Here is a 26,471-nt window from a genome sequence, read left to right as displayed (position 1 = left end):
TATATATTAAAAAAAGGATTTATTATAAGTTACCATTGTCCTCACTTGATAATTTAAATTCTTATATAATATTTAATTCTTTATATATATATATATATATATATATATATATATATATATACTTGTGTATGTCTATAGAATTTGTAATAAGTCAGTCGATTATATCATCTTTTCTAATTCTTGCTAAGCTTCGAATTTTAGTATGACTAATTAGAACTTAGATGGCTTAGTAGTTTTTATTTTAATATAAAAAATTTGATAATAAGATGAAGAACTAAATTCAAGGAAAAATAATATAAAATATATATTTATTATTAAGTCTATGTTTATGAAAATCCATTTATTCCATTTCGTGCAAGCAAAATATGCGTGTAGATCTACACTTCCTGTTCATTTCTTCGTACTCCAAACGGAGAAGATATCAAATAAGAGTATATTTTTTTTAACTCATAGAATTAATCATAAACTTATCGGAATTTAATTTTCTTTGTACTATAAATAATAAATTAGTAGCACCTCCTTGTACTGTAAAAGTGTAAAATATTAATCACTGCTACAAACCTTTATCCTGTTGATGCCTGAAGTCGTTCGTCATCCCTTCCATAAAGAAACGCAATGTCAGTTTCATAATAAAAATAAACAATTAATACCCATTAAAATACACTGTACGACTTCAAAAAGTATATATATATATATATATATATATATATATATATATATATATATATATATATAATTTTGGTCTGCCTCGTGAATCGTGGACTGAGGACAAATGTAAATAAATGCTCCCCCGAGCAATTCGCTGCTGTTCTCCTCCCTTCACGGGTGCAACCGGGGCCCAATCTGATTACATCCGGATCCGCAGTTTTGGGCCGTCCGTTTGATTTGATGAACGGACGGGATGGAAAGTAGGGTGTACTTGGGTCAAGTAGCTGCGTCTCTTTCCTCTTTCTTTTGCCATTGTTTCAGGTTTTCAGGAGTTGTGCTGAGACCGCTTTGGGAAATGGGATTTGACGCAGAAGAATCCATTAGAAGAAGCCAAACGTTCTAGAGAGAGAGAGAGAGGGGAAGGAGTACTACTGACTCATTTAATAGTTCGAATTCAAGTTGGTAAACAGTTGGCATGTTTACCGAGTTATGATTTTTTTTTTCTTTTCTTTTCTTTTTCCATTTTTATAGAAAGTCCGTAGACTGATGATTAGAAGCTTGCAATTCCATCAAGATCCAAGGGAGGATCTAACCATTCCTTACGAGAGAGATTATGATAGACTAAGAAAATAAGCTTGCGTGTGACGTTCTACGTTGTTAAACCTTACAAGGGAGAGCCTCCCTGATGGATAAGTTTGGAGGAAAGAGCTTGTCCAGTCCCCGGCCAACAGAAGCTTGAAGGCCGACTTAGCCGAGAAGAGGCCCGTAGAAGAAGGGCCCAGATCACAGATGAGGTTGTCTGCCACTTGTTTAATTAGGAAAGATTTCCTCTATGAGTACGTGAATAGTAGTTCCACTGTCCATTTCGCATGAGCTCATTAACATTGGAGTTGCCATTAGAAAGAAGGGAGCTCTAAGAGGTCATTCATGGGGATCGAAGAATTATTTCTCATCACCTATCAACCAGTATGGAGCTAAGAACACATACATTTGAGTAGAACTAAGTTTCTGGTCAACCTGCGAGCTTGAGCAGTTGAAATCTCTCTTTGATGGAGGAGACGATCGACAACAGCTGTTGACTATAGGAGAGATGGGGGTTTCCTAAATGCTTGTCCCCAGTTGTCAGTTGCTCGACTAGAAGAATTCCAATCACTGTATTGCAACGATCAGACTTGGTGCAATTACTAGAGACGGATTGCCAAATTGTCGAAATAATTAAATAATAGTTTGATCTGAGAGAGTTGGAAGCCTCATCTGAATTTGCTTTTGCCACACAAGAGTAGATCTCGTCAGCGAACAATAAATGGGTTAGAGACAGCGAGAGTGTAGAGATCTTTACTCCACTCCAGAGAACATTGAAGCCAACAAGGCGAGAGAGAGCAACCTTTTTAAAAATCTCTAAATGGGGGTTGAAGAGGTCATCAATTTGCTCGTTCATGTCAATGGCTAGAGGAGGATTACGTCTCATGAAAAAAATCCCACTTCAGTCCGGGCCCAAAATGGGCCCATCCGATATGAGCCCGTAGGTCAAACTCCTGGCCCCGCCCGGCCCGGCCCGGCCCAATACTAGAAGCTCATGACTTGCATGCAAAATAGACTAAGAAAAGATAGATTTGAAATTTGAAGCAATTTATAGGAAACAGCAGAATAGAAGGAAAAAAATAGTAAACGTAATAAGAACACGCCCGGTGGGACTCGAACCCACAATCGCCTGATTAGAAGTCAGACGCCTTATCCATTAGGCCACGGGCGCTATTTGCCATAAATGGATATATATCTTAATTTATTCAATATGTCAAGATGCTAATATAATATAGGAGACCGAGCGTTTGTGACTTAAATTTAGTCTTCAATCCTCGGCCACCGATAAAATCTTAAAAAGACCAACATCCTCTCTAAATTCTCTCCGGCATCCCATTCTTCAAAAACCCACGAACACCTCCCAAGTTTTAAGGAAGACTAACCCCACAGCCATGAGAGACCGAGACCCACTCTCAGATGACTTAAAATGAGGAAAGAGGAGTCTCAAAAGACTAGTTTTTCTTTCTTTCGTTTTTTTTTTAGTGCATAGAGAGATATGTAGGGGTACAAGGAAATCTACCGTCCCGTTGCTTGGGAGGAATGAAACCCGAGAATGGGGAATTGTGATGAATGTCCATTGAGAAGTTGGGCAAATCTCTTGAACTGCATAATTTACTAATCTTTGTCCTTCATCCTTTCACCAACAATTAGGACTACCAGAAATTTCTTTGTTCTCTGTTCGATAACCTGGTAGGATATTACAGAGAGAGATTAAGAAAACAATTAGGAAATATTGCAACTACAGAGAATAAAAAGGTTTACTCAATAAGAAGGATGAACGCAACGAGTGACATCAGTGTGGAACCCTCCTTACACATGAACGAAGGCCCATTTCAGAAAGTTGAGAATTTTAGAACAGAAAGCACTCAGACGCATGGGCCATCTTCCACTTCTCCTCCTGGTCCCCATTTTGGAAAAAGAAGCCAAAAGAAATGAGAAACTCCAATCAATTCAGTCAACTTTTATTGCACCTCCCTCCTCACCCCCCCACCCCAATGCATAGATTCAACACCTAGAAGAATTAAAAAGGCAACATACTACCCCAAACCAGGAGCACTAGGAAGGAGGATAGACATCAACGTCCTTCCATCTTCCACTTCTTATAGAGAGAGGAGCAGTGAAATGTGCTTATGAGGTTGTTTTTCCGAATACCATAACTTGCTCTTGTTTCTGACACTAAACAATGGAAAAAATGGCATTTCCCAAATCATCCTTCTCCCTCCAAAGGAGACACACATCATTGCTCTCAAACCATCCTTTTCAACTTAGGAAGCTGAGCACTTGGTCCATTCCACCTCCTTAAATGACCACCTCTTCCTCTCCCTCCTCCTACACTCTCTCTGTTCTTTTCTGTCAAACTACAATACACTCTTCTCCCATGAAGCCTTCTTCCACCTCCGCCAACAGCTTCTACTCCTTCCTCACCCATGGCCTCGACGATCTCGACCGCTCCTTCGCATCGACCAACTTCATGTCCATCCAATTCCTCCAGCAAGTTGTCACCCTCCTGCGTTCGCTGCATGCCCAGCTCGCCCACCTGGTCAAAATGCTCCACCTGCCCGTCGGTGATAAGTGGCTCGATGAGTACATGGACGAAAGCTCACGCCTTTGGGACGCCTGCAATGTGATCAAACTCGGTGTCTCTGGCATGGAGAATTACTGCTCCGCTGGAGCTGCCATAGTCTCCACCCTTGATGAATGGCACTGCTACTGTGATCCACAGTTCACTCAACAGGTCTGAATAGGGTATCATCAAACCAACCTTAATAGCTAAGGAAGTTCTAAACTTCTCTTCTTTCCTTTGTTCAGATGATGCGGGCAATCTCAGTCTCAAGAAGAGAGGCCATGGCCTTGGAAGAGGAAAACAGAGTACTGCTTCAGACGAGGATCAACCCATTGTCGCTTCATATTGACAACAGATTGCCGGAGTCCAAACTCAACGGATTCAATGGCTTCAGAGGAATCCTTTATGCACTGAGGATCACCAGCTCTTTTCTCCTCATGCTCCTGATCCTGGGATCAGTCTCCTGCTGCCCTGAATGGAGCTGCAACAGAGACTTTGAAGGCTCACTGTTCTTCGGCTCGAGCTTTATGATATCAATGGCAAGGCTGCAGCAGAGGGTCAATGTGGAGATGGAAGCTAGGTATGGCCCAGTAGGGATTATGATGTATGAGTTCCGGAATGCAAGGACTGCAACTGATGAGTTAAAGGATGAGCTGGATAGGGCTGAGGACATGGGAGAGAATGTAAGAGAAAAAGTGGAGAGATTGAGAGAATGGCTTGGGATGTTGAGGTGTGGAACTGAGAATCTTGTCTCTCAGCTGGATGATTTCTTCGATGAGATAATTGAAGAAAGAAAGAAGCTCTCTGATTTGTGCAGTCACAGGTGAGTAGAGGGACAGGCTCTGTAGTAAAATGGGTAGATAGACGACAATGTCTCTTCCAGTCTTCGTTGTATGCTTTTCTTTGTTATTCTACTACAGTAATGTTGTCAGATCACATAGATGAAGTTATCACAAAGTAGAACATATTTGGAGAAACGGAAAAAAAAAAAGATATCTCAGTTGATGACACAGGGTTTGAAGAGAACAAAATATATAATCATGACATAAGATCATTAAACATTTTGTGGCATCATTTTCTACGAGATAAGAGATCATGTCCAAAAGTACGATGATAATGTTTACCACTGTGCATTCTATGATTTTTGTGTCTGAATCATGAAAACAACCTCACCTCACCGGTAGTAAATAAGATTAACCTGCAGGAACCTTATGCAGTGAAGTGCTCTTTACCTACTATGATATGAGGCTGACTAATTTTTGCCACAGATGAAGGAAAGATTGGTACTTTTCAAGAATAAAGTGTCGAGAAAGAATACTGCTGTAAGAGTATTAAAAACTAATACAAGTTTAAGCAAGTTTTTATTGTTTGCACAAAATTGTGGAGATGTGGACATCACGTCAGCTTCAACAAAAGGAGAAGGAAAGAAAGAAAGGCGAACCTTTCCTTCTCATTCCCTCCCTTTTACCCATTCCTTTCTACAATGGGTTTCTTTCTTTCTTACTTACCATCATTAAAAAGTTGCACCACCGGTGCAAACAAAAAAAAAAAAAAGGAAAACTATGGTGGAGATTCCTTCTTTCTTAAGATTGAACTTTAAAAGGACAAGGCTAAGAGACACTGCACCTGTGAAAGATTTTGTCTGATCCTATTGATCAGCAGAAGAAAATGGCTAGTATGATGGAAAGCATTCTGGAAATGACACCCAAAAATTTTTGCTATTGTTGCTCTGCAACAAAAGGAGAGCATCTTGGTTAATGCCTCCCACAAAATTATCTTCAGAATCCAAAGTGGAGAATTGAAATTTGAAAATGAGAGGACATTATTTATCACCGACTAATTATACAATGGTGATCGAGTCTGCAATAAGAGGATTATATCTAATGGTTCACAACTTAGAACGAACATGGAAAGAGTACAAAGCAAGACCAAGAAAAGTTAACACTATCTGCTGTCACTAACAGCACCAAACTTCTGCATCTGTAGATACTAGAAATAACCAATCCTCTTCACTCCAGAGAAAATTGAAACTTTCTCACCAAATATCCTATTCAGAGAGTGTGACATCCTATATTCCTAGAGTTTCTTCTGTTGAAGTTGACAAAAGCACTTAATAATAAAGAGTTTTGACAATAGCATCACCCAGTGTAATGCCAGATTTAAGGCAAGCAAGCATGCATTTGCATTGCAAGTCAATAATTACATTTTTGTTTTAAGTTAGATCACTTCTAGTTCTGGTCTTCTGTAACTTTTCATATCCTTGGGTATCAAAGAAAGGATATGTAAAGAAATGAGCATTAAATTAGGAGATAGAGCTTCAAATTTCACCACAAAAGTACATAGAGACTAGTTTCACAAGGTCGATAGTCTAAAAAAATCAACATCTTTACATCAACCATTAGAAATCCATTAGAAATCGATCAGGACTAGAATTTTAGACAAACCTCTAAGCAAACCGGATTCTTGAGGCAGGAGATCCATGAGATATTTGGAAGCAAGAAGTAAGACCAAAACCTAAGCCCTAGAAAAATATGCGTGCTGGTGCGCGCGCGCGCGCGCGACATCCAATGGTCTCTATCCGCGAATAGGCGGTCGTTATTCGTAAATAACCAACCGGTAGTACCTCAGTTATCGGCTTTTGTTATCCCACCACATAGGGGTTCCTAATAGGTTGGTAATTGGTATTGTATATAATGAGCTGGATAACCATCCGTTATTATCTCATAACACGCTCGTGGGAGGTTAAACATATCAATAACTACCCTCCTTAATAGAAGGGATTACAACCGGATTAGCTAAAGACTCGTGCTAACTATCAAAGATATACACCAAAAATCTTTAATCTCTCTCCCTCATCTATATTCTTTCTGTGATGCTGTAAAGGAGGTTTCTTCTTCTACTACTACGCAATAGTAGCATTGATATGCCGTGTCCGGCGTCTCTCATGTCAGGTAAGAGCCAGACATTTTTATTTTAAAATTTATTTTAATTTTCTGAATTGATTTGATTGGATTTCGTATGCTTCAAATTAACACCTTAACCAATATACAGACTGCACTTGCACTCCCAGGTATTTATTTCCATAGGAACACAAATGTTTTAAAATTATCATCTCCTCTACATTTTTCTCTCTGCATTCACTGTGAATTAACAAAGAATACTCGTATTGCCCCCAGAAATTTGCTAATTTCTGGAGCCCGGTAAGTGAGGAACTCAACCCCCTATATATATATGCATACATCCTTTGCAAGGACAAAACACAAGGAACTTACTTTGGCACCAAATGGATTGCAAGAAAACTGAGATGATGCATAAACACTTGCTACAATTCGTGCATAATGATTTTCATAAGAATTTTCTAAATTTTTTTATGTTATAATATCATCCTTGAACTCAAAATCAATATTTCATTAGTGTACCATTAGAAAAATTAAGCAAAGCCAAAATAATATAAATGCTCTCTAAACCTTTATATGACCTATTAATTAAATTAGAATAAAAAAATTATTCTAATAAAGAATTAAATTTTCTCATTATCATATTCTATTCATCTTCCTCCTCTTAACTCATCTTCATTCTCGCTTTTTATTCTCTCCCTCCCCGAGCAAGTGCGTCGGCAAGTCTCCACCGTTGGCGACTCGCTGACGCATCGCATGGGACGAGGAGACTACGACGAGCTCGTTGCCTCACCGCGTGGGATGGGGAGGTCGTGACAATCTCGCTACCACATAGGACAAGAGGCCTACGAAGGTTGAAGATGGGAGAGGGAAGAGTAAGAGTTATTGTCATTAGGTGTATTCCGTCATTCTAACCTTAAAAAAAATTTTAAGAGGATTCCCATAAAAATTATTTTAATATTGTTCGGGTGCGTAGACTTAATTAATCTTTTATCTCAGCACCTAGTTTTCGTGATAAGGTTGAAATTGTATATAATGAGCTGAATAACAATCTGAATCAGTATACGCTCGTGGGAGGTTAAACATATCAATAACTACCCTCCTTAATAGAAGGGATTACAACCGGATTAGCTAAAGACTCGTGCTAACTACAAAGATATACACCAAAAGTCTTTAATCTCTCTCCCTCATCTATTCTTCCTGTGATACTTCGCAATAGTAGCATTGCCGTCAGGTAAGACTGCCGTTTTTATTTTAAAATTACTTTTAATTTTCTGAATTGATTTGATTTTGTATGCTTCGATTTAACACAACCATAGAAAAGTGGTGGTGGGGGAGGGGGTACAACAAAAATATACATACTGCACTCCCAGGTATTTATTTCCATAGGAACATAAATGTTTTTTAAAATTATCATCTCCTCTAAATTTTCTCTACATTCACTGTGAATTAACAAAGAATACTCGTATGAATACACACACATCGTGGACCCCACTTGCCCCAGAAATTTGCTAAAAATTGCAAATTTTGGGGCCTGGTAAGTGAGGAACCCCCCCGCCCCCCCCTATATACATACATCCTTTGCAAGGTAAAAAACAAAACACAGGAAACTTCTTGGCACCAAATGGATTGCAAGAAAACTGAAATGATGCATAAAGACTTGCTACAACTCATGCACATGCCTCAATTGGTTGCTCAGGCGGCTTCTCATCAACTAGTCTCTGCGGATCGATATAGTCATGAGAACAGATTTTGCAGGGCGTTGAACACTGCTCGGAACTCCAACTATCTGGAACTGTGAGGAAATATTTAGTCATGAACTTCCTAAACCTTTTCTTGTATTCCTTCGGGGAGATCACAGTTGGCAAGGCATTCTTTGGAACTACTAGAGAAGATTTCACCCAAGTTTCGAGCTGTTTGTCCCAGGTGTATTGCCTCAAGTAATCTATGATACCAAAGACAAGCTCATGCCGCTGTTTGTCCACTCCCACAAGTAAAGAATAGTCCATAACATTGATTGACTGCAGATTAAAAAAAATATATAGAATAAAAAATCTAGTCTAAAAATTATTTTACCTTATTACCAAATTTTAATATCTGGCTGCATACTTACAGTAAGAAAAGCTGTATCATTCCAAATGGCCCGTTGCAGGAGATGCTTAATTTTTCCACCAATATAGATTGGTGATGCCTGCATATCCTCAATAAAGTTTTGATCCAAAAAGACTGTTTCACGATTGTTTGAATCAGAAATGTGTCGAGAAAAAACTGCGCCTTTGAGATCATATGTCCGTGAAACATTACGTCCAAAAAGAAGGTTTTCCATCACCATCAGATCAATCTTTATCTCTTTGCCATTTTTGATTTGCCTAACCTGCAGATGAAAAAGGTCTTTAGTTAGAAAGAATGTGTGGTCGGAAATGGTCAAAACAGAAAGCCTCTGATATTGATGGCAGACCTGATATATTCCTAGTATCTTAGCAAGGCATGTTTGGCTCCCTGAGTCTAAAGAGAGAGAAACATGTTTAAAATAATCACTGGAGAACTTTAGAAAGGAGTCGAATTCTGTCTTCTTAATTTGTTTTATGATAAACCTGTCATCCATCGTCTTTGCAAATAAAGCCTTACTCTTTCCACCTTGAGCATCCCACTTTTTACAACGGCTCAAGGAAGATATGTAAGCAAGTTCTGAAGGGCAACACTTCTTTCGCAGAGTATAAAATTGATTTGCGTGTATACAAACAACTGTGTATTTACTCTTTAGAGATACTTTCCTGTTGATAGTTATCTCAGGATGTAAATCTTGAGAAGCTAGCAGATATGACCCATCAGAACCTGAGGTAAGCTCATCGTATGAAAGTGATGACAAACTACTTAAGTAGTTTTCAGACTCCAATGATCCAGTAGATGACCAGGATGATGAAACCACAGAATTATCAGAGATCAAGCTATTAGATTTCTCCATTAATTTATCAGGCTCACCTCTGCCTTCCCCTGCTTCCTTATCAACCGTAATATCCAGCAAATGGCGTTGCTCCTCAGATTTGGCTAGTGCATGAGCTATTATACTAGATATCTCATCCTCAGAGATGGACAAAACATTACCACCAGGACCAATTGTGAAGTGCATAAAATCAGAACCTTGAGTAGATCGTTGACGCACTGGAGATAAGTGTGACGGAGAATAGGTATTGACAAGATTAAATTTCTCAGGAGAACCACCCTGAAGATCCTTTCTGTAAGACAATTGCAATTCAGAAGATGGAGTCCAAATCCATCTCTCTGAATCTTCCAATTTAGAGTTCCCCAAATCCTGAGACAGACTTCGATATTCTTTTTTCATGGAATCATCACTAACTATATCACCGATTTTCTCTTCTAATTCAGTAATATTTTCCTGAAAAGGTTTTTTGATAACTTTTATAGCACTGTCTGCCTGCATGTCATCAGAAATAGGAACAGATACTTCTTGATCATTTTCAAGACTTCCTGCAAGAGAAGAAAGACCAGATGGCCTCGTAATAACAGGATCTTGGTTGGGAAGAGATGCTCCATACCCCTTAGTCATCAACTGCTCCACCTCAGTTAAGCCATCACCAATAAAGAATTTGCTGGCCAATTCTCCAGCAATTTCAGTTGAGCCCACTTCTGGCACAACTTGTTTATCTTGGGCATGATGGCTGCCAGAATATTCATCAAATTCCAGACTAATCTGATTAGAATCTTCTGAAATCTTGGGACCATCATCTGACATATTTGTTTCGACAATTCTCTTTCTGGAAGCAGCATTTTTTCCTTGCCCAACTTGATTACACTGCAGAATCTGATGCAAACGGTGGTCCCAAACATAAAGCTCCAGAAGAAGATCCTGGTAGAGCCAATTTAGAGCAAGAATCTCGTGGAAACTCACGCCTGTTTTCCATCGATGTTCAATAGCCTTTAAAGAAGCCTGATCAATGGTAAAACAAGAGCAATCAAAACAGAATGGAAATATTATGCTTCTGGATCAAAGATATGTGTGGGGCTCCAAAACTAATAAGATTAGTGTATATATATATATATATATATATATATATATATATATATATATAAAAGCATAATAACCTCAAACTCAGTTCTGTCTTGCAGCAACATCTTTGCAGCTTCAGAAAATTCTGGAACATTGGTTGAACCAGTACATTTCATTGATAGTGGGGTAGGATATCTATTCTTCAATTGTTGCAGAGAGTTTGCAATCTCTGAGAAGAGATGGTTTCCTCTAGCAAGAATCTTCAAGAATAAAATTAAAAGGTTAAGCTGCAGAATACAAACATACTCAGCAGCAGGAGTGTGCACGTGAATGACAGCAACAATGCTAAAGAAGTACTTACAGTTCTCACTTCTTCCTTAAGCCACTCTTGCCTATTTGGATTATGAAACTCCAGTGCCGGTGGTGGCATACATGCAGAATATATCTCAACTGCGGAGTACCTGAACATTGCAACCTTTGACCCCAATCTGGATTGATAAGAAAATAAGAAGATTTTGATCACTAAATTTCAGATAAAGAACTTTACAGGCATTAAAGATATAATACGTTTTACATACCCAAAAAAGCGTAGGCAGTCCCTGTGCAATGAGTGTCCACAACTACATAACTTTCTAGCAGCAGAATGGCTTGAAAAACTGAGTTCCAAGAACTTTCCAAATGAGAGATTACGCGCTGAAGTAGAAATTACAACCCTTGGTGTGGATCCGGCTATCCCAGTTTCACGTTCACATCTTAAACATCTGCTCCACATCCAAATTTTTCCTTCAGCTTCACCAGACAAAAGAAATTCGGGAGGAAGACGTCTGACCAGAACAGTAATCTTTCCATTACTGTGTGTATAATTGTACACATGAGCTTCTGGAGGCTCACCACATGAGGGGCAACTGTGTTTCTGCCAAATAATAAGCATCAGTTAGTGAAAACTCCTACAAATGTAGACAATTAATCAACTAATTAAATGAGAAACCTGATTAAGTAAAACTTGTCGCAAATAGCGTCCTAGTGATATATCAAAGTTTCCATAGTACTTTATACGAGAAAGATGGCTTTGCTCGCAAACAGCCTGTTTTGTGACACATTGGCTAGACATCAAAATCAGTATGCTTTCAGGATCTAAAACATTCCCAATCTCATCTCTCTTATGCATTTTCTGATTACTAGCAGAATCAGTACTCTGATTCTCAGACTTTTCAGCTGCACCTGACAGTTGCCCAGCTACTTCTCCAAGAGCTCCACCATCTGGCTCTTCTTGACTGATTTCATGAGTTCTTTCTGCCTCGTGATCAGTTGTATCTGAATAAGGAGTAATAGGGATATCAGCACCTTCTGTCTGGTGATCAGATGTCTCTGAATATGGAGTAATAGGGATATCAGTATTCTCATCGCCCAGAAGATTTAAACCCAAGTATGATGAGATAGACTCAGTACTGAGAGATCGGAGGTGATTTCCAAGAAATTTCTTTAGAGATCCTGAGACTGATGACAGAAGTCGTCCAGATTGAAGTGGTAGTAATGAATCCAACTGGACATTTTCACTGTTGAAGGGTTCGTTCAAGATAAGATCACTCGAATCTATACGGTCTCCAGCCAAACTATTGTCAAGATTATACCCGTGTACCAGAGAAGACTGTTCCACTTCTGGGTAACCATTAAACTGAGTCACTTCATTAGCATATTTTATTGCTGATCCATCAGAAATGGGAATATCTGAGACCAATGCTGGAGTATTGCTCCTAGTGGAGGAACCTTCTGGGCTAGAAATATCTGAAAAAGGAGCAACATCACAAGAAACTGGTGGTTCTCGTTTACATGGGCCAGAATTTTCTTCTTTGACAGAACTCTTATCAGTTAAGAACACCCTTTGATCTGCAAAGAATGATGTTTCAAGGATCAAGTGGTACGCTGCAAAGACTGTGTAATGAATTACATGCTTAACCTTCTTCAATTCTTCACTATTTGCTCCTCTCAGCAATATCTGCAACAGAAAATCCTTGCATGATTTAGCACTCGAAATTGAAAATACTCACAATAAATGATGCAATGAACTCTAAACATAAATAACAAATACTACTAGAAAACATAGCATTGATGACGCAAAGCGATATGCATTATACACAACAAGAATCTAATCCACCATCCACACCTCAAAAGTACTTCAGGTATGCAACTTAAGAAAAATGGACTGACCGTGCATCCCAAAGGTTTGGGAAAGCCCTCCAGAAACATCAAAGTTTTGCTTGGTATCTTTCCGCCTTCAACAATGCCGTTATGTTCTTCCACAAATTTTTCAATATGGAAGGAGTCACACTGCTTCAACTTAGGTTTCATCAGAACATCAGAAAATGAAATAATAGGAGAGCCAGTACAGCGAGCAATTCTTTCTAAGCGCTGGATCTTCATATCAAGAACTAGAGTCACTCCCTTCTTCAAAAGAAGTTCTTGTATGTCACGCGAAACAGTTTTCTCTACAAGAATAACATTTGGATGGCATATTTCCATCATCTTGCCTAAGGACTTCTCTAGATGATCCTTTTCCTGTTTGCAACATTGAAAAAAGAGGTTGGGTAATTTCAAAGCCTTATTTCTGTTATTACTTTCCCAGAAATATAGATGAACACGCTATCATGAAGATTAATAAAGGAACTACACACCGCCTACCTGCTCCATGGAATTGAATGACGACAAACCAACATCAGAATGCCCAAGGACTCCCTGAAGAAGTAGCAGCCTAGGATTTTCAAACTTGGTTGGCATGTGCTTATGAGCAGTGTTCTTCTTGAACACTAGACCGTTAATTACTTGACTGCAAACAAAGATTGCAGGTTAAGGACCTTTTGGTTTTAAAGTTTAAAAAAAAAAAGTTTACCTTTGTTCATGATCACCAGAAGCAATGCATTTCACCTTCACATAGTAACAGGGATCCATTTCCTTTCCCTCACTAGCATCAGGTTTGATAAGGAGTGCAGCTTTCCATGATAAAGAGACCACCATGTCAAGCCAACTCTCAGGATAAGAAATGCCCTCAGATTCAAGAAATCGAAATACAAGTATCCTGAATTGCCCATTCATAGCTTCCAACATCGCCTTTTGTCGTTCTTCTTTATGGTTGTGGTTGCTCCAATGTTCATCACTGGCACTAGTCAAGAAACTTGGTTGACCCCATTTTGTACCATCACTATAGTCATCGTCATCATCAATGTTGGCGACACTTTCAATGTCATCTTCCACATCTGCCGGTTCAGGCGGTATCCAGATGTTAGGTTCAGTCTCATAACTGGGCAGTGTTTGACTAATGCTCTCACTGCCATGTCCTGTCTCATCTGAATCATCGCCAGATTTTATGGATCGACCATCATCCAACATGTTATTAGAATGTCCAACTTTCTCACCATTACCATCTTCATGATTGGCCAATGGAAATAGATCAGAAGAGAACTTTTCAGAGCCATTTCTAGTGATCGTGGCTTTAGAAGGCTGAATATCAATATCTCTAACTGAATCTCCATAGCCGTTCTCCTTAGAGTGCTCATGGTTTTGTAGATTTCCGTAATTTTGACCAACATATAGAATCCTGATTCCCTCCTCCCTGCTACTATGAGAGTAGTCCAGTAACATTTGTCACTTTATATGCTCAACAAATGTAACATGAAACAACAATATCATCGTAATCAATTTTTCAACAACCAAGTGACAACTGTTCCTATGATAAGAACTCGAAGGTCATCCATAAAACGCAAGAGGTATCCAGTGACCATGAACAAAGCATGAAATAGCAGTTTAAGAGTTTATTTCTAAGCAACAGAAATGTTGATGTGAAATAAAGGGAACTTTTCCCAATAATTCATTGGGTGGGATGGCAGAACAAACCAAGAAATGAGTTGATTCATTCTAAAAGGTCATGAATTACACCTATGATACTCTCTAATGTTGAATTTTAAAGACCAATCAGGCCGAATAATTGTAAGTATGCTCAAACATAGTGCAAGCATTTCAGGCTCTCTTAACAAATGAACTACTGCATGCCAGATGGTTTGTTGTATAAATAGGTAGGTGTTCCTTCCAGTCATGAATAGCAGAGTGGAATACTAGTCTATAGTATATGCTTAGATGAAATTATTCTTAATTCTTTTTCTTCACAGTTTTTCACTTCGTATAATGAAGTCAGTGTGAAGAATAGATAGAAAAGGTTCTTTAGACAATTGATTAAATTGTTCTTCTTTTCCTTTGCATTTCAACACAGCGTTTATGTCCAATATCATGTTTAGAATGTAAAGGCCAAAGTAACTTTGACTATAACCGATAATTAGTAAATCTAGGCAAAGATGAGATTCATGAGAAAATGATAATCCAAGTAATGGATGTCGGAGATACATTACATACCTGATATGTGCACTCATTTCAACAGGGAAATCCCCTGTAAAGAAATCAGAACAAGAACCATTAGATAATTAATAAAAAAATGTAAAGAAAAGGATACCAAGCATAGCGTAAGTCAGACAACATAGATAACATAAAATGTGTCCGGGAAGCGCAATTTACCGTTGTTCGATGAACAACTTGCATAACTTATCAAAGAAGGTGCTGGACTGATAACAGGAGTGGCATAAGGACTAGTACCATTCCGGACAAACACCTCTGAGCATGAACTGCCGAAACTAGATTGAGATTCACAAACTTCTCTGGGTATGAACTCCTCTGAGCTGCATGCATGAGACATTGCACTCAACTAATATTGCCTACTTGATAGAAGCATCATACTCCAATTATTCCAGCCGTCTGATGACATGATAAAAAGAAGAATCCTAATAATTCCTCAATTAGTGTTGTACAATCATCTAAAGAAAGTTCAGTAGATTGGCCATAAACAAATGAAGACAAATCTAAAATTAGCAAATCTTTACTCCAACGCATAAAATTGGAAAACTACCCAAATATCAAATTTTGTAGGCCCCCAAAATTGCAATATTATTTCATACAATTCAAAACCTGACGCTCCATTAATATTGCACTAAAATCACCAAATTACCAATCAGCTACCAACTACAAGTATACCCAAATTGTTTGTTTTGCAAGCAACGGGTAAATTCTTGAAATTTAGCTATACTTTGAATAGAGAAAATAAAACAGTAAAACATTGACAAGATATATCACAATAACCCCCTCGAGCAACGGATAGAGATGAATTCCTTGTTACTCAAAAAGAAAAAAAGGAACATTAAATAAGAAGGGGGGGAAAAAGCTGAAGATAGGCATACAACATAGAATTGAACAAGTTAAAGCACACGAAAATCGAATAAAAAACTAAACCTAAGAAACATAAGTAGCAGCAATCCATCAATTAAAATCTCACCAGAAACCCAAGCAGGAGATCTAAGAAACTGAATGGCCAAAAATGTTACGAGACAAAAACAAAGGAACATAGGTTTCTCCCAGATTCCAATTCACTCGGACAAACGAAGAAGATCCACAGATGACCAAGAAAATTGAAAGACCAAATACACATCCCACGTAAAGGACAAGGACCCAAATGCCCAAACTGGCACAAAAACCCAAGAAAAACGAAATATATTACCTGAACTAAATTTAAAAATAAAAAAAAAACCAGGCAAATTCCAACCTCCTGTCTCTTCCCACAAGCAGATCTCCCCTTATAACCCCTTTTGATCAAAAATTAAGCAAGACCCAAGTCTAAAAACTACAACTGGGAGAGAAAGCATCCCTTACCCAAATGGAGAAATCCAAAGAACAACCGCCAAACTCCAGAAAGAACGCGCCTTACTGTGTCGTGACGCAAAATGAACTTTGTCCTCGGATCTTTGCAATCAACTCCACAACGGAAGGAATAGACGGGAGCCCAAAACCTTTTAGCAATTTGGCGAAGAAATAGAGAGAGAAATGGAGAAGAAAAGAAGGAAGGAAGAAAGAAGGAAAGAGAAGAAAGATTACTTCTCGTGGAGCCCACCATAGACATCTACTACTAAGACCAAAAGAAATAGGGAAACGGTTCATTCTAGTTACGCTGCCTGTGGTGCCGTTTCCCATCACGATTCCCCCTGGATTGCCTTAAGGCGGTCGATTAAAAAAACAATAGAAGTAATTATTTTGTCCAAATAAAATTTAACTGATATTATTTATCATTTAGCTCAATTCCCTTTCCTTACTCTATTTCTCAGCAAATATTAAAATTATTAAATTATTAGTCTTGGGCTAGTTAATATTTGCACTTATAAACGGGTAAATATACTTTACATTCTCAAATTATAAAGAAAAATATTATTAAATAAAATAATCTAAATGACACTACTTGTGTTAAATAAATATGTATTAAAATTAAAGTTCGAGATGACTTAATGATCAAAAATAAAAATTTAGAGTAGTAAAATCTATTTGACCTTTTTTTTTTTTTTGGTTTAACCTGGAGAGATGGCAAAGGGGAAGAATACTATCTGATTAAAAAATTCCTATTTTGCTAGAGATTATCAACTCAGGCAAAATGCTAATCATCATTAGATTTTTTAGAGTAATATAAATACATACATATATATATATATATATATAGCATTAATTGAAGTGTGAATTAAGTTAGAACACAATTAGACGAGACGTGTGTATGTGGAGAACATCATGCCTTAAAGATGACTGCTTCTTGATATGAGAATTTTTTTTAAAAATTAAATTGATCGAGGAACTAACAACCACCATAACCACCGTTGGAGAAATTATGGATAAAGTTGCATTTTAAAAGGATGGTCATTAACAAACAGATTCAAGGTGAGAGGCCATATGCTTTTTGACCTATTAAAAAACTAGTTTTCAATTATAATTAGACATAACTATCTACTACGTATACTCTCTTATTGTATTTGAATATTAACCAATTATCCAAAAGTTTAGGTTGTTACCTAATATATATTAATATCGTATGTCATATTTGACCATCTCAAGTGTGGCCCTTATTTATCTCGTATGGATATGTACTATATTCTTCTATATATGCAGCTAAATGAATAATATAATTATGAATTAATAAAGGGTTTGACAAGGTTTGCCACACCACCAAATACATATCAATACATCGATTGTATATATCTGAAATTGAATACATAAGATAGTATGAATAGAGCGACCACGATCGGCAATAGCGCAGGGGATATCTAATATCAACTCGCACCAAAGCCCTGTCCTCAGCTTACAACAACACCCATCCTCTAATATAATTATTATAATTTATTATATTAACATAAGAGAGAAAATATTACTGTTTAGTTTTAATTTACACTTAATATAATATAAAATTAAAATAATAATTTAATAAATAATTAAAATACCCTCTATATAATGAATAAATATTTGTTTTGTTATTGGGGAGAACACACTCAATGAGTATTTTCTACTTAGTCTAGACTCAAAAACACTCAACTGAGCATAAATATTTAAAACAATTCGTGAAAGGGGGGTAAAGATCAAATAATTTAATAGGTTAATTAGTGGAATAATTACTGGTCGGTTATTAATGCAAACCTTAATCCTGTCGTTGACCAAGGCGTGAAATATAATAAATGTTTGACTATTACCGGACGCGAGTGGTTGGTGCACATATCATACGACTTCGAATTTCTAACTTCTAAGTAGATCTAGAAAAAAAAAAGGCATCTTAACCGTCGCCGGGAATATTCCCTTGATATTTTGCTCGGATCTCGGCCGTTGGCTTCCTCTCGATGGGTGGGCTTTTTCCGGCGATACGATTTCTTTGTCGGCTTCGGAGAAGAAAGAGACCGCCGACTTCGTCGTATTCAACTACCGAGGAGAGACGGACGGCAGGAGATGCGGGAAAAGGACGTACGAACGGCTGGATTTTGGTTGGTTACAGCTTGCTTAATTAAAGCAAGCGATTGCTACGCGGTTTTAATTATGGAGTACTGACACGTGTCCCTGAGATTCTAGAAGGTTGACTTTGTGCTAGGGTAAAGGTGGTCTAATATAAATCACCAACTAAATATGATTTATATTATTTTATTATCTCTCTTTTAACTCTTTATTATTATTATTATTAATAGAATACGTATTAACAACAGATAGATAAAAAAAATTTGTCAAAATTAACTGCTGTTTTTCTCTCGTAAGGATTAAAGAATGCCAAGCAAGAAGTCACATCGATTTAAGTGATTCAATTATTTTTGTACGTAATTATAACGTGCCTTATCCTATACGATAAGGTAAATATTATTCAATAATATAAACGGATTCATGAGATGATGTTTTGCCGAGCTTCAGACAGTGTGTGTGTGTGTGTGTGTGTGGATTGGTACGTACGGGTGCTTATCTGGTTTTGGAATTGAGAAATTGGTAGCTAAGAGCAGGAGTTTAATTATGATGTCCTAATGGGGAAGATGTTTGATGACTTTTAATTAGATCTAATAATGCAATGCAACTTGCTCAGTAAAACGATTCTACTTAGTTCTCGAGAGCCTAACAATGATGTGATTAGATAGCGATGATGTTAATGTCACTTAAATTCGACGTTGTTAAAAGTTTGAAAGGAGCATGGGTTCTATCGCCGTCTTCCTGCTGCTAAGAACACGTAGCAATTACGCCGCCACCGTTGATTTTTCTGCTCAAAGTTATTGTTCTATTTTATTCCTTGTTGTGTAGGTATGCTCTAGAGGGTTAATTTGAAATCGTTGTGGAAGCTTAGACCTCTTGAGCCTGGTATAATGTAATTCATATCGTACTTTTTGTTCTCTGATTAGCTTTCATCTTCATCTCTGAAAGAAGTTCCTATCTGATTGGGGTGGGGGTATTTGGGGGGTCTCCCCCAAACTAACAGCACTGAGCACTGGCTCCCATTTCTTATTAAATATTACGTCGTTCTGGTTCGTTCAAATATGCAGAAATAGAACATAGTAAGGCCCATGAGGTGAGGCTTTCAAATCCAGTGGTCCTACACTCAAATATGGGCCGGTGTAAATATTTATTTAGAATAAATAAAACATCAATCTTTCCTAAGCCAAAATAAAAAAAAAAAAGACTAAAAGAAAAGTTGCATAGGCTCAGGCAAGCCACAAGCATTTTCAAGTTCTTTGGATTAATTCATTGGAGTAGTAGTAATTGACTAATTTGTGGTCCAAATTGGGCAGCACCAATTAATCAACACCTCTCACTTCGTTGGACATGGTGTATTAGTATTATGCCTCCCTCTCACATGAAACAAAGTGGGTCAATAAACAATCCTCATTCCTCACCTCCAATACCCAAACCTAGTACAATGTATAGATGAAAGTCTCCTTACCCTCTAAACTTTTGACTAAGTTGTGACTACTAAGTTTTCTCTTTAAGAGTAAATCAACGATTAATGTCGGTGCCTTTGTAGCTTAGGATATGTATGTTTTGAGGGAGCTCAGTCATACATACAAAAATTCGAGCAAACCGTTCTGCATAGGATCCGCTCGTCGTACGCATATAGATCCCATACGGCCATACCACGACCATATCCTTTCTCCGTTGATCGGTACACCACCCACCCAAAAGGACTCACAGGCTCATAGCTTCGTGTGGACGTCCTCAGCTCCATCATCTTAACAGAGATAAGTCATCCACTACTCTCCCTCCACGTGCCAACCTGCCCTTTCCCTTCACCACTCCCTCATATTCCCCAGCTCCACCCCCCCCCCCCTCTCTTCTTATCCCCTCCTAACTCCCAACTCCCAACTCCCAACTCCCAGCTCCCAGCTCCCAACTCCTCCTCTGATATCGTCGATCGCCATGGCGACCGCAGCCACCTCAGCCCTATCCCTAACCACCCCATTCTCTCGGCGCCACGTCGGCGCCGGCGTGGCGAGCCTCCGCGCCCTCCCGCGCGCCGCAGGGCACGCCCTCTTCGGCGTGAAGCCCAGCAGGGGCGGAGGGGTGAGGATGGCGGCGTACAAGGTGAAGCTGATCACGCCGGACGGGGAGGTGGAGTTCGACTGCCCCGACGACATTTACATACTCGACCAGGCCGAGGAGGTGGGCATCAGCCTGCCGTACTCGTGCCGGGCCGGGTCGTGCTCGTCGTGCGCCGGCAAGATCGTGTCGGGCGAGGTGGACCAATCCGATGCCAGCTTCCTCGACGACGACCAGATCGAGGGCGGGTACGTGCTCACGTGTGCCGCATACCCGACGTCCGACGTCGTCATCGAGACTCACAAGGAGGAGGAGATCGCCTAAATTAAGTTAAATCAAAAGGATGCATGGATTATTCTGCATGCACGGGAAACATTGGAGTGGGATGGCATGGCATGGTTCTCTGGAATATTTAATTTTGAATGTTTTGGGTTAATCGTTCATGCATGATGGTGTCTTTAATTAACTGTGTAATAAGTTATTTCGCATCTCTACTCTATGTACGTGGACTGCTAAAGTTATTATTATTATGGTACTAAGTTGCATCTTGTTAGTTGTTACTTTTAATTTCATCAATTTTCCCTTCAGGACTTTGCGTTAGGATAAAATAACGGAGCCATTAAACTCAAAACCAAATAAATAAATGAAGGCAAACATACCAAAGTCCTTTCTTTCCAGGCCCAGGTCCAGGCCCAAACTCGGGCCATACGCTTGCAGGGTTGCAGGCTAAGGCCATTATATCTAAAATTATTCCTACATTAACCTACGAAAAATAATGTTCGAATAGTATAAATGTTTTTTTTTTAAATGTCCTGATTATAGTACAATCTTGCCACCAGAAAGTATTAATCTTCAAAAGCATGTCTTAGTAGATTTTGAGGTACTTTGAGCATAATTCTATATTAAATATTATTGGGTTGGTGGCGATTGCAAAGCTGGCAGTATGGACAATCTGTGTAATACTTCACCTTATTCCATCAAGCAATATTTATTCTGGTAGTTTGGGAGATTTTCAATTGGTCACATTTTGTTGCTCACAACATCCCAAAAGTAGGCAGATGTAATAATGATAAATTAATCTTTTTATTGCTGGCATCTATGATGCATAAATAACAAAATTGAACAGATTTGGAAGTAAAGCCAGTAGCAATTATACTTTGAGGACTTCGTGCATATATATATACATATATATGATCTTCTCAACGAGTGGTACTGCAAAATTTTATTCATATATATATATATATATATATATATTTTTCCCATTACGTAATCTTTCACATTTCCTATCACATCTTCTATGCTTCTGCCAGAGTTGATTGAGACAGTTCATCTGCAAATTCGAATGAGGGGGCTATTGAAATTTCAAGCCCACAACTACAAGTAATTTATGCTGCCGAAACTGTTACATTTCACTATTTATTCAGATAGTCAGGCATCCAGTAGAAAGAATCACAAATAATAAGGGAAGATGGTTGTAGTGTTCTCATCACTTTAAACAAGGCTGGTAGGAGAAAAGGAACCACGGATGCTGATCCAAAGAACGGTACTGGACAATAACAATTGCTTTTGGAGGGCTAACAATCAAGTCGCACATATTGACAAGCTCATGGAGGAATTGGGGACTTTTGCAGATCTGTCACTTTAGTTTTCTTTAGATTCTTCAGCCCAAGAGTAGTAGGTTGATATGTCATTCTCTAACTTGAAAAGGATCAAGGCATCAACTACTTTCCTCTCTTAATTAAATGGTCATTACCAACAAGGTTTAGTCCTCAAGATAAAATAGTATCCTTGGACTGCAGAGAGGGTAGACCTTTGTCTTCTATTCCATTGCAACCAAAATTTATGTCATAGAAGCAAAAGCTTCTTGACAGAGTAAAGAAACAAACACACACAGAGACAGGAGGAAAGACGGGTTTATACACTTAAAAACAGAATACTAAAGAAATATACAGACCAACAGAAGGATGGATATCTTTAAACAGAGTGACACTACTCTCAGTGGATCGATCACTGAATCTAACTTACAACCCCACATGGTTTAAGAGAAGTTTCTTCAGCTTCTCTGCATTCCTTCACATATATTCTCAGACGCTTGTCAATCTGCTGATCTAAAAGGATCAGATTCATCTGTGTGCCTAAAAGCTCAACCTTTCTGAGTCAGAAAAACAGGAGCTGCATCCACAAAAGATGCCCACATAAGTTCATCTTTCTTTCCACCAAAAAGAAGGCACTTCTCTTTTTCTTTTCTCCTCCAGCACATGCATATACTCCAGATTCATTGCCATCTTTATTATTGGACCCTCAACTGTTAGACCACGTCAGGCTTAAGCATATTCATATGTGATCAGGAATAAATTAAATGGTAATCAAAGAAAGATACACCCATGATTGAAGCATTCCCTCCTCCTGTGTTTCCAGTTTGAGCTCAGAGAAGCATATCCGATTTTGCAGGCAACCTCCTGTAGAAATTGTAAGACACAGTAGGCATCTTGCTGCGAAACTTGGGGTGGCGCAGAAGGAATAGCCCGACGACCACTGCGATCACCTGGAATGGCGTGACGTAGAGCACGACCGCGACAATTAGCGATAGAATTATGAAGATGGCGGTCGCCCTTGGGTCCCTCCAGCTGAGTATGGCCTGCGCCCTCTCTCCCTGTGTTGCGAGATCCCCCACCACCGTCTGCATCTTCCCCGCGACGCTCCTCAGCCTGTCGTACCTCGCCCTGACAATGTCGGACGCCTTCGATGTCGGGAAGGTATCAAACTCCTCATCGAGCTCATCGGGGTGGGCAAACTCGGCCTGCGAGAGCTTGGTGTCCATGTGCGGTGGCTTCCTCGGCCGGAACCGGTAGTTCCAGACGCCAATCATGAACAAGTAGAGGAAGATGGTAGGCAGGATGAGCTCAGGGTAGCAGACAAGGATCAAAAACAGCACGTGGACTAATATGGTCGTGATCGGATTCCTCCAATTGCGGATCCCGTCGAACCATTTGGCGATAGAGCCGAGGCCGGAGAGGATCGTAGTTATGCGGTAGAAGTTGGCCTTGCTCCTCCGCAAGCTCCACATGTGCGAGTCCACGTCCAGCATGTACTCGACCACCTCCCTCCGTAGCGGCGGCTCGGCGCGAGCCAACCGGACCGCGACCATCTGCATCGCCTGGTGGCGTAAGTAGTCCAATTGGAGCACCGAAATGGGCTGGGTGTAATGCATTTTCGGGAGCAGCGGCTTGCCGTATAATGTCACCATGTTCACCCACGCCGTGCAGGTGAAGCGCACGGCCAAATGGAGTTCCCCGGTCTTCTTGAGTCCGGAAGGTTGCAGAACTAGCAATGGATAGAGGTGGGTGTAGACCCGATCGATCTCCAGGGTAGAGAGCCGGATGCGGACCTTGCCGATCCTCTGATCCTTGGCGTCGCCGCTCTGGCCGGCGACGTGGCAGTTGTCGAACACGGCGATGGTGATCACGGTGCAGGGGTCGAACACCTCCCAGGTGTACTGTTCGTTCCATTGGGGTGTCAGGGTGTCGAGAAGCGTCCGAGTTCGGACCCATTTGTGCCCGTACTTTGCCACGCAGTACGCGTCGGTGGTTCGGCCGTCCTTAGCCTTCATCGGCATCAGATTGCGAGCACTAAGAATCCCCAATTCCAGAATCCCAATGCTCGACTTCCTGAGCAGCCTCGACGCCGGTTGAAGGTCGCTACTGTAGTGGGTTGATTCGTCGAGCACGTGGTAGGCACCATCGAGATACATCCGGAGATGCACTTTGCTTGAGAATTTGTGCTCCTTCTTCTTCTCACCTTCTGAAGAATCCTCCACCGACGCGGTGGGCTTTGCCAAGCTGTACCATTTGGGAGGGATAGGCTTGCCGTGATCACTTCTGGGCACCGCGGGAGGGGCCACTGGGACGATGAGGCGGCCGATGGGCTCGTCGCGGTTAGGCGCGACGCGGTCCTCGACGGTGATGACGAGCGGCTCGTCGAAGGGCTCGGAGGCGACGAACATGAATTCCTCGTTCCAAGCCGGATTAATCGATTGCCGAGGCTGCGTGCGGCGAATTTGGTGGCCGAGCTGAATCTTTAGCGCAGCATTCAAAGGTCTCCCTTTTTCGATCGGGACGAGGTCTTGGGCCTCCATTGCAAGCACTCTTAGGTAGTAAAGCTTTGGCGAGAAGTAAACCTTGGATCTCGTATTCGCCAATCCATCCAGACTAACGTTGTGCGCATCCGAATGCCAAGCATCAGGGAAGGACTCGTCCGCTTGCGTCCCAACCCAAACCGCGAGCATGACCTCGCCATGGTTAATCTTGTCGCCCTTCTTGTCTTCTAACCTGTACCACTGCGGCGCCAATGGGCTATCGGGAGGAACTCGGCGAGGGACTTCGTTGAGGTCGAAGAGCACTCGGCCGACGTAGTCGTCTTTGATGAGATCTTTGTCCTTGACGATTACTTCCACGAGATTGGCTTGGAGGCGATCCTTCGAAAAGGCGAAGACTTGGTGAAAGACTGGATTTTGGTTCTTCTCGAGGTGCTTCGTGGTTCCCTTGTAGTTGCCGAGCTTGATCTCGACGTAGGGATCCAGCGAGCCGGTGATGTCCATGGTGGGGAGGTCCCTCGCCTTGACGACGTTCACGTAGAGGAAGTCCATCTGCTCCACGAGGTCGTAGGTGGAGGACATCTTGTTGTTCCCCACGGTCCGTTGCCTCGCGGCGAGCGGCGGCCGAGTCTCCAACAGATCGAAATCGGGACGCGGCGCCATGCCGCCGGCGCCGGGAGGCCTGACGTGGACTACCGTCGTTCCCGGCGGCGGCTGCTCGGCGCGGGCGACCTTCTCTGCCATCACGATCTTCGCGGGCCCCGCCGTCTTCGGCTTCTCCCCGGCGCCAACGGAGTAGAACGTATGTGGCTCGTCCTGGTGGTCCTTCTTGGCTTTCTTCATCTCTTTCTCGACATGGGCTTGCTCCGGCGTCTCGGAACTCAAATTGGGCATCGTGAAATTCGCCGGATTAGCATCCGGGATAGGGAGAATCGGGTCGGAATTGGGAGCGGGTATCAGATAAACTCTGAGAGCAATATCCCCACGGATGTGGGAGAAGAAACCGCGCTTATCCAACGGGAACCGCTGGACGACGGCCTCGTCCTTGGAGCACGCGACGGAGACGGCAGAGAGGCGGACACGGCCGAGGAAGTTTCCCCGGTTGTGGGACTGGCCACGGTCGTGGAAGACGCAGACGTCGACGGTATGGTGGAGGAAAGCGGAAGGGTCGGCAACCTCGAAGAGGAGGGTCTCGTTCCAAGAAGGTGAGAGGTCCTTGAACTTGGTCTGTGTGCGCTGGACTTGGCCGTCGAAGTGGACCTCCACATAGGCGTTGGAGGTGCCCTGCCCATCCTTGGGCATCAGCTCGGCCGCGTCCACTACCTCCACTGCAAGCTTCATGGCTTGGTGGGTAGTATTCTATCAATTTCTAACGGTAGCTCAAGATTTTGGCGAAGAAGAAGAAGAAGAAGAAGAGTTGGGTTTAGAAGAGAGGAGATGAGGGTGGGGGGGTGTTAATTGAAGTGGAATGGCGGTGGAGGGAGGAGGAGAGTGGGGTCCATTTGGAAGGATGTTTGTGGTTGCATGGTGGAGGTGGGTTTTTTTAGGCATGTTTTATTTTTATTTTTAATTTTTGTTTTCCAGATTGGCGTTGTTTTTAAATGGTTAGTTGGTGTTAATAGGATCTTTTATTACATTGGAGAGGATTCCACTCTCTCTTACTCTTCTATTCAAGTGTTTCCAACTTAATAGCTTTGGGAATTAAGGCCTCAGTCCGGTTTGAGTCTAAGTCTTAGTTTTATTTTTTAGTTAGATATTTAATTGCTGCATTAGTTT

At 40.7% G+C, this 26,471-nt stretch overlaps 4 protein-coding genes, 1 long non-coding RNA gene and 1 other non-coding gene across 10 annotated transcripts; 2 read left to right on the top strand and 4 right to left on the bottom strand.

Moving 5' to 3' along the window:
* Window positions 1-2,328: 2,328 nt before the first annotated feature.
* On the bottom strand, window positions 2,329-2,401 carry TRNAR-UCU (transfer RNA arginine (anticodon UCU)). The gene has a single exon. It is a non-coding gene; the product is annotated as a tRNA-Arg (tRNA).
* A 568-nt stretch (window positions 2,402-2,969) lies between these two features.
* LOC140785733 (uncharacterized) lies at window positions 2,970-6,318 on the bottom strand. Its single transcript, XR_012108505.1, has 2 exons — window positions 6,238-6,318; window positions 2,970-5,522 (listed from the first exon to the last, which is right to left on the bottom strand). It is a non-coding gene; the product is annotated as an uncharacterized lncRNA (long non-coding RNA).
* Window positions 3,533-4,729, top strand: LOC140785732 (uncharacterized). The gene is made up of 2 exons (XM_073133703.1): window positions 3,533-3,964; window positions 4,039-4,729. Exons 1-2 carry the CDS (start codon window positions 3,533-3,535, stop codon window positions 4,618-4,620), a joined length of 1,014 nt encoding a protein of 337 aa, XP_072989804.1. The 3' UTR covers window positions 4,621-4,729.
* A 1,727-nt stretch (window positions 6,319-8,045) lies between the features above and the next one.
* Window positions 8,046-16,635, bottom strand: LOC140786203 (putative 1-phosphatidylinositol-3-phosphate 5-kinase FAB1D). 5 transcript variants are annotated; one of them, XM_073134461.1, is made up of 13 exons: window positions 16,445-16,635; window positions 15,260-15,522; window positions 15,101-15,134; window positions 13,587-14,312; window positions 13,379-13,523; window positions 12,908-13,255; window positions 11,688-12,695; window positions 11,278-11,612; window positions 11,061-11,187; window positions 10,795-10,959; window positions 9,149-10,639; window positions 8,804-9,064; window positions 8,046-8,711 (listed from the first exon to the last, which is right to left on the bottom strand). In XM_073134461.1, the coding sequence occupies exons 2-13, from the start codon at window positions 15,435-15,437 to the stop codon at window positions 8,361-8,363; spliced, it is 5,169 nt and encodes a 1,722-aa protein (XP_072990562.1). In that variant the 5' UTR covers window positions 15,438-15,522; window positions 16,445-16,635; the 3' UTR covers window positions 8,046-8,360. The 5 variants fall into 5 exon arrangements, with proteins under 5 accessions (XP_072990562.1, XP_072990564.1, XP_072990565.1 ...); XM_073134463.1 differs by having other exon boundaries at window positions 13,587-14,309; XM_073134464.1 differs by having other exon boundaries at window positions 13,587-14,306.
* Window positions 16,636-20,390: 3,755 nt separating this feature from the next.
* LOC140786205 (ferredoxin-like) lies at window positions 20,391-21,162 on the top strand. Its single transcript, XM_073134466.1, has one exon. The coding sequence runs from the start codon at window positions 20,483-20,485 to the stop codon at window positions 20,924-20,926; it is 444 nt and encodes a 147-aa protein (XP_072990567.1). The 5' UTR covers window positions 20,391-20,482; the 3' UTR covers window positions 20,927-21,162.
* A 1,339-nt stretch (window positions 21,163-22,501) lies between these two features.
* LOC140786296 (FT-interacting protein 3-like) lies at window positions 22,502-26,356 on the bottom strand. Its single transcript, XM_073134608.1, has one exon. The coding sequence runs from the start codon at window positions 26,034-26,036 to the stop codon at window positions 23,028-23,030; it is 3,009 nt and encodes a 1,002-aa protein (XP_072990709.1). The 5' UTR covers window positions 26,037-26,356; the 3' UTR covers window positions 22,502-23,027.
* Between the last annotated feature and the right edge of the window lie 115 nt (window positions 26,357-26,471).

This window comes from Typha latifolia, chromosome 4, assembly GCF_019914945.1.
Source record: "Typha latifolia isolate L0001 chromosome 4, TyphaL0001v2, whole genome shotgun sequence".
Classification (NCBI taxonomy): Eukaryota; Viridiplantae; Streptophyta; class Magnoliopsida; order Poales; family Typhaceae; genus Typha; species Typha latifolia.
This window is presented reverse-complemented; position numbering and strand designations above follow the sequence as displayed.

Coding starts and splice junctions, on each gene's coding strand:
- LOC140785732 (XM_073133703.1), top strand. CDS start 3,533: ATGACCACCTCTTCCTCTCCCTCCTCCTACACTCTCTCTGTTCTTTTC. Junction 3,965..4,038: donor ATCCACAGTTCACTCAACAG/GTCTGAATAGGG, acceptor TCCTTTGTTCAG/ATGATGCGGGCAATCTCAGT.
- LOC140786203 (XM_073134461.1), bottom strand. CDS start 15,437: ATGTCTCATGCATGCAGCTCAGAGGAGTTCATACCCAGAGAAGTTTGT. Junction 14,313..15,100: donor GAAATGAGTGCACATATCAG/GTATGTAATGTA, acceptor CTACTCTCATAG/TAGCAGGGAGGAGGGAATCA. Junction 11,188..11,277: donor GACTGCCTACGCTTTTTTGG/GTATGTAAAACG, acceptor TTATCAATCCAG/ATTGGGGTCAAAGGTTGCAA.
- LOC140786205 (XM_073134466.1), top strand. CDS start 20,483: ATGGCGACCGCAGCCACCTCAGCCCTATCCCTAACCACCCCATTCTCT.
- LOC140786296 (XM_073134608.1), bottom strand. CDS start 26,036: ATGAAGCTTGCAGTGGAGGTAGTGGACGCGGCCGAGCTGATGCCCAAG.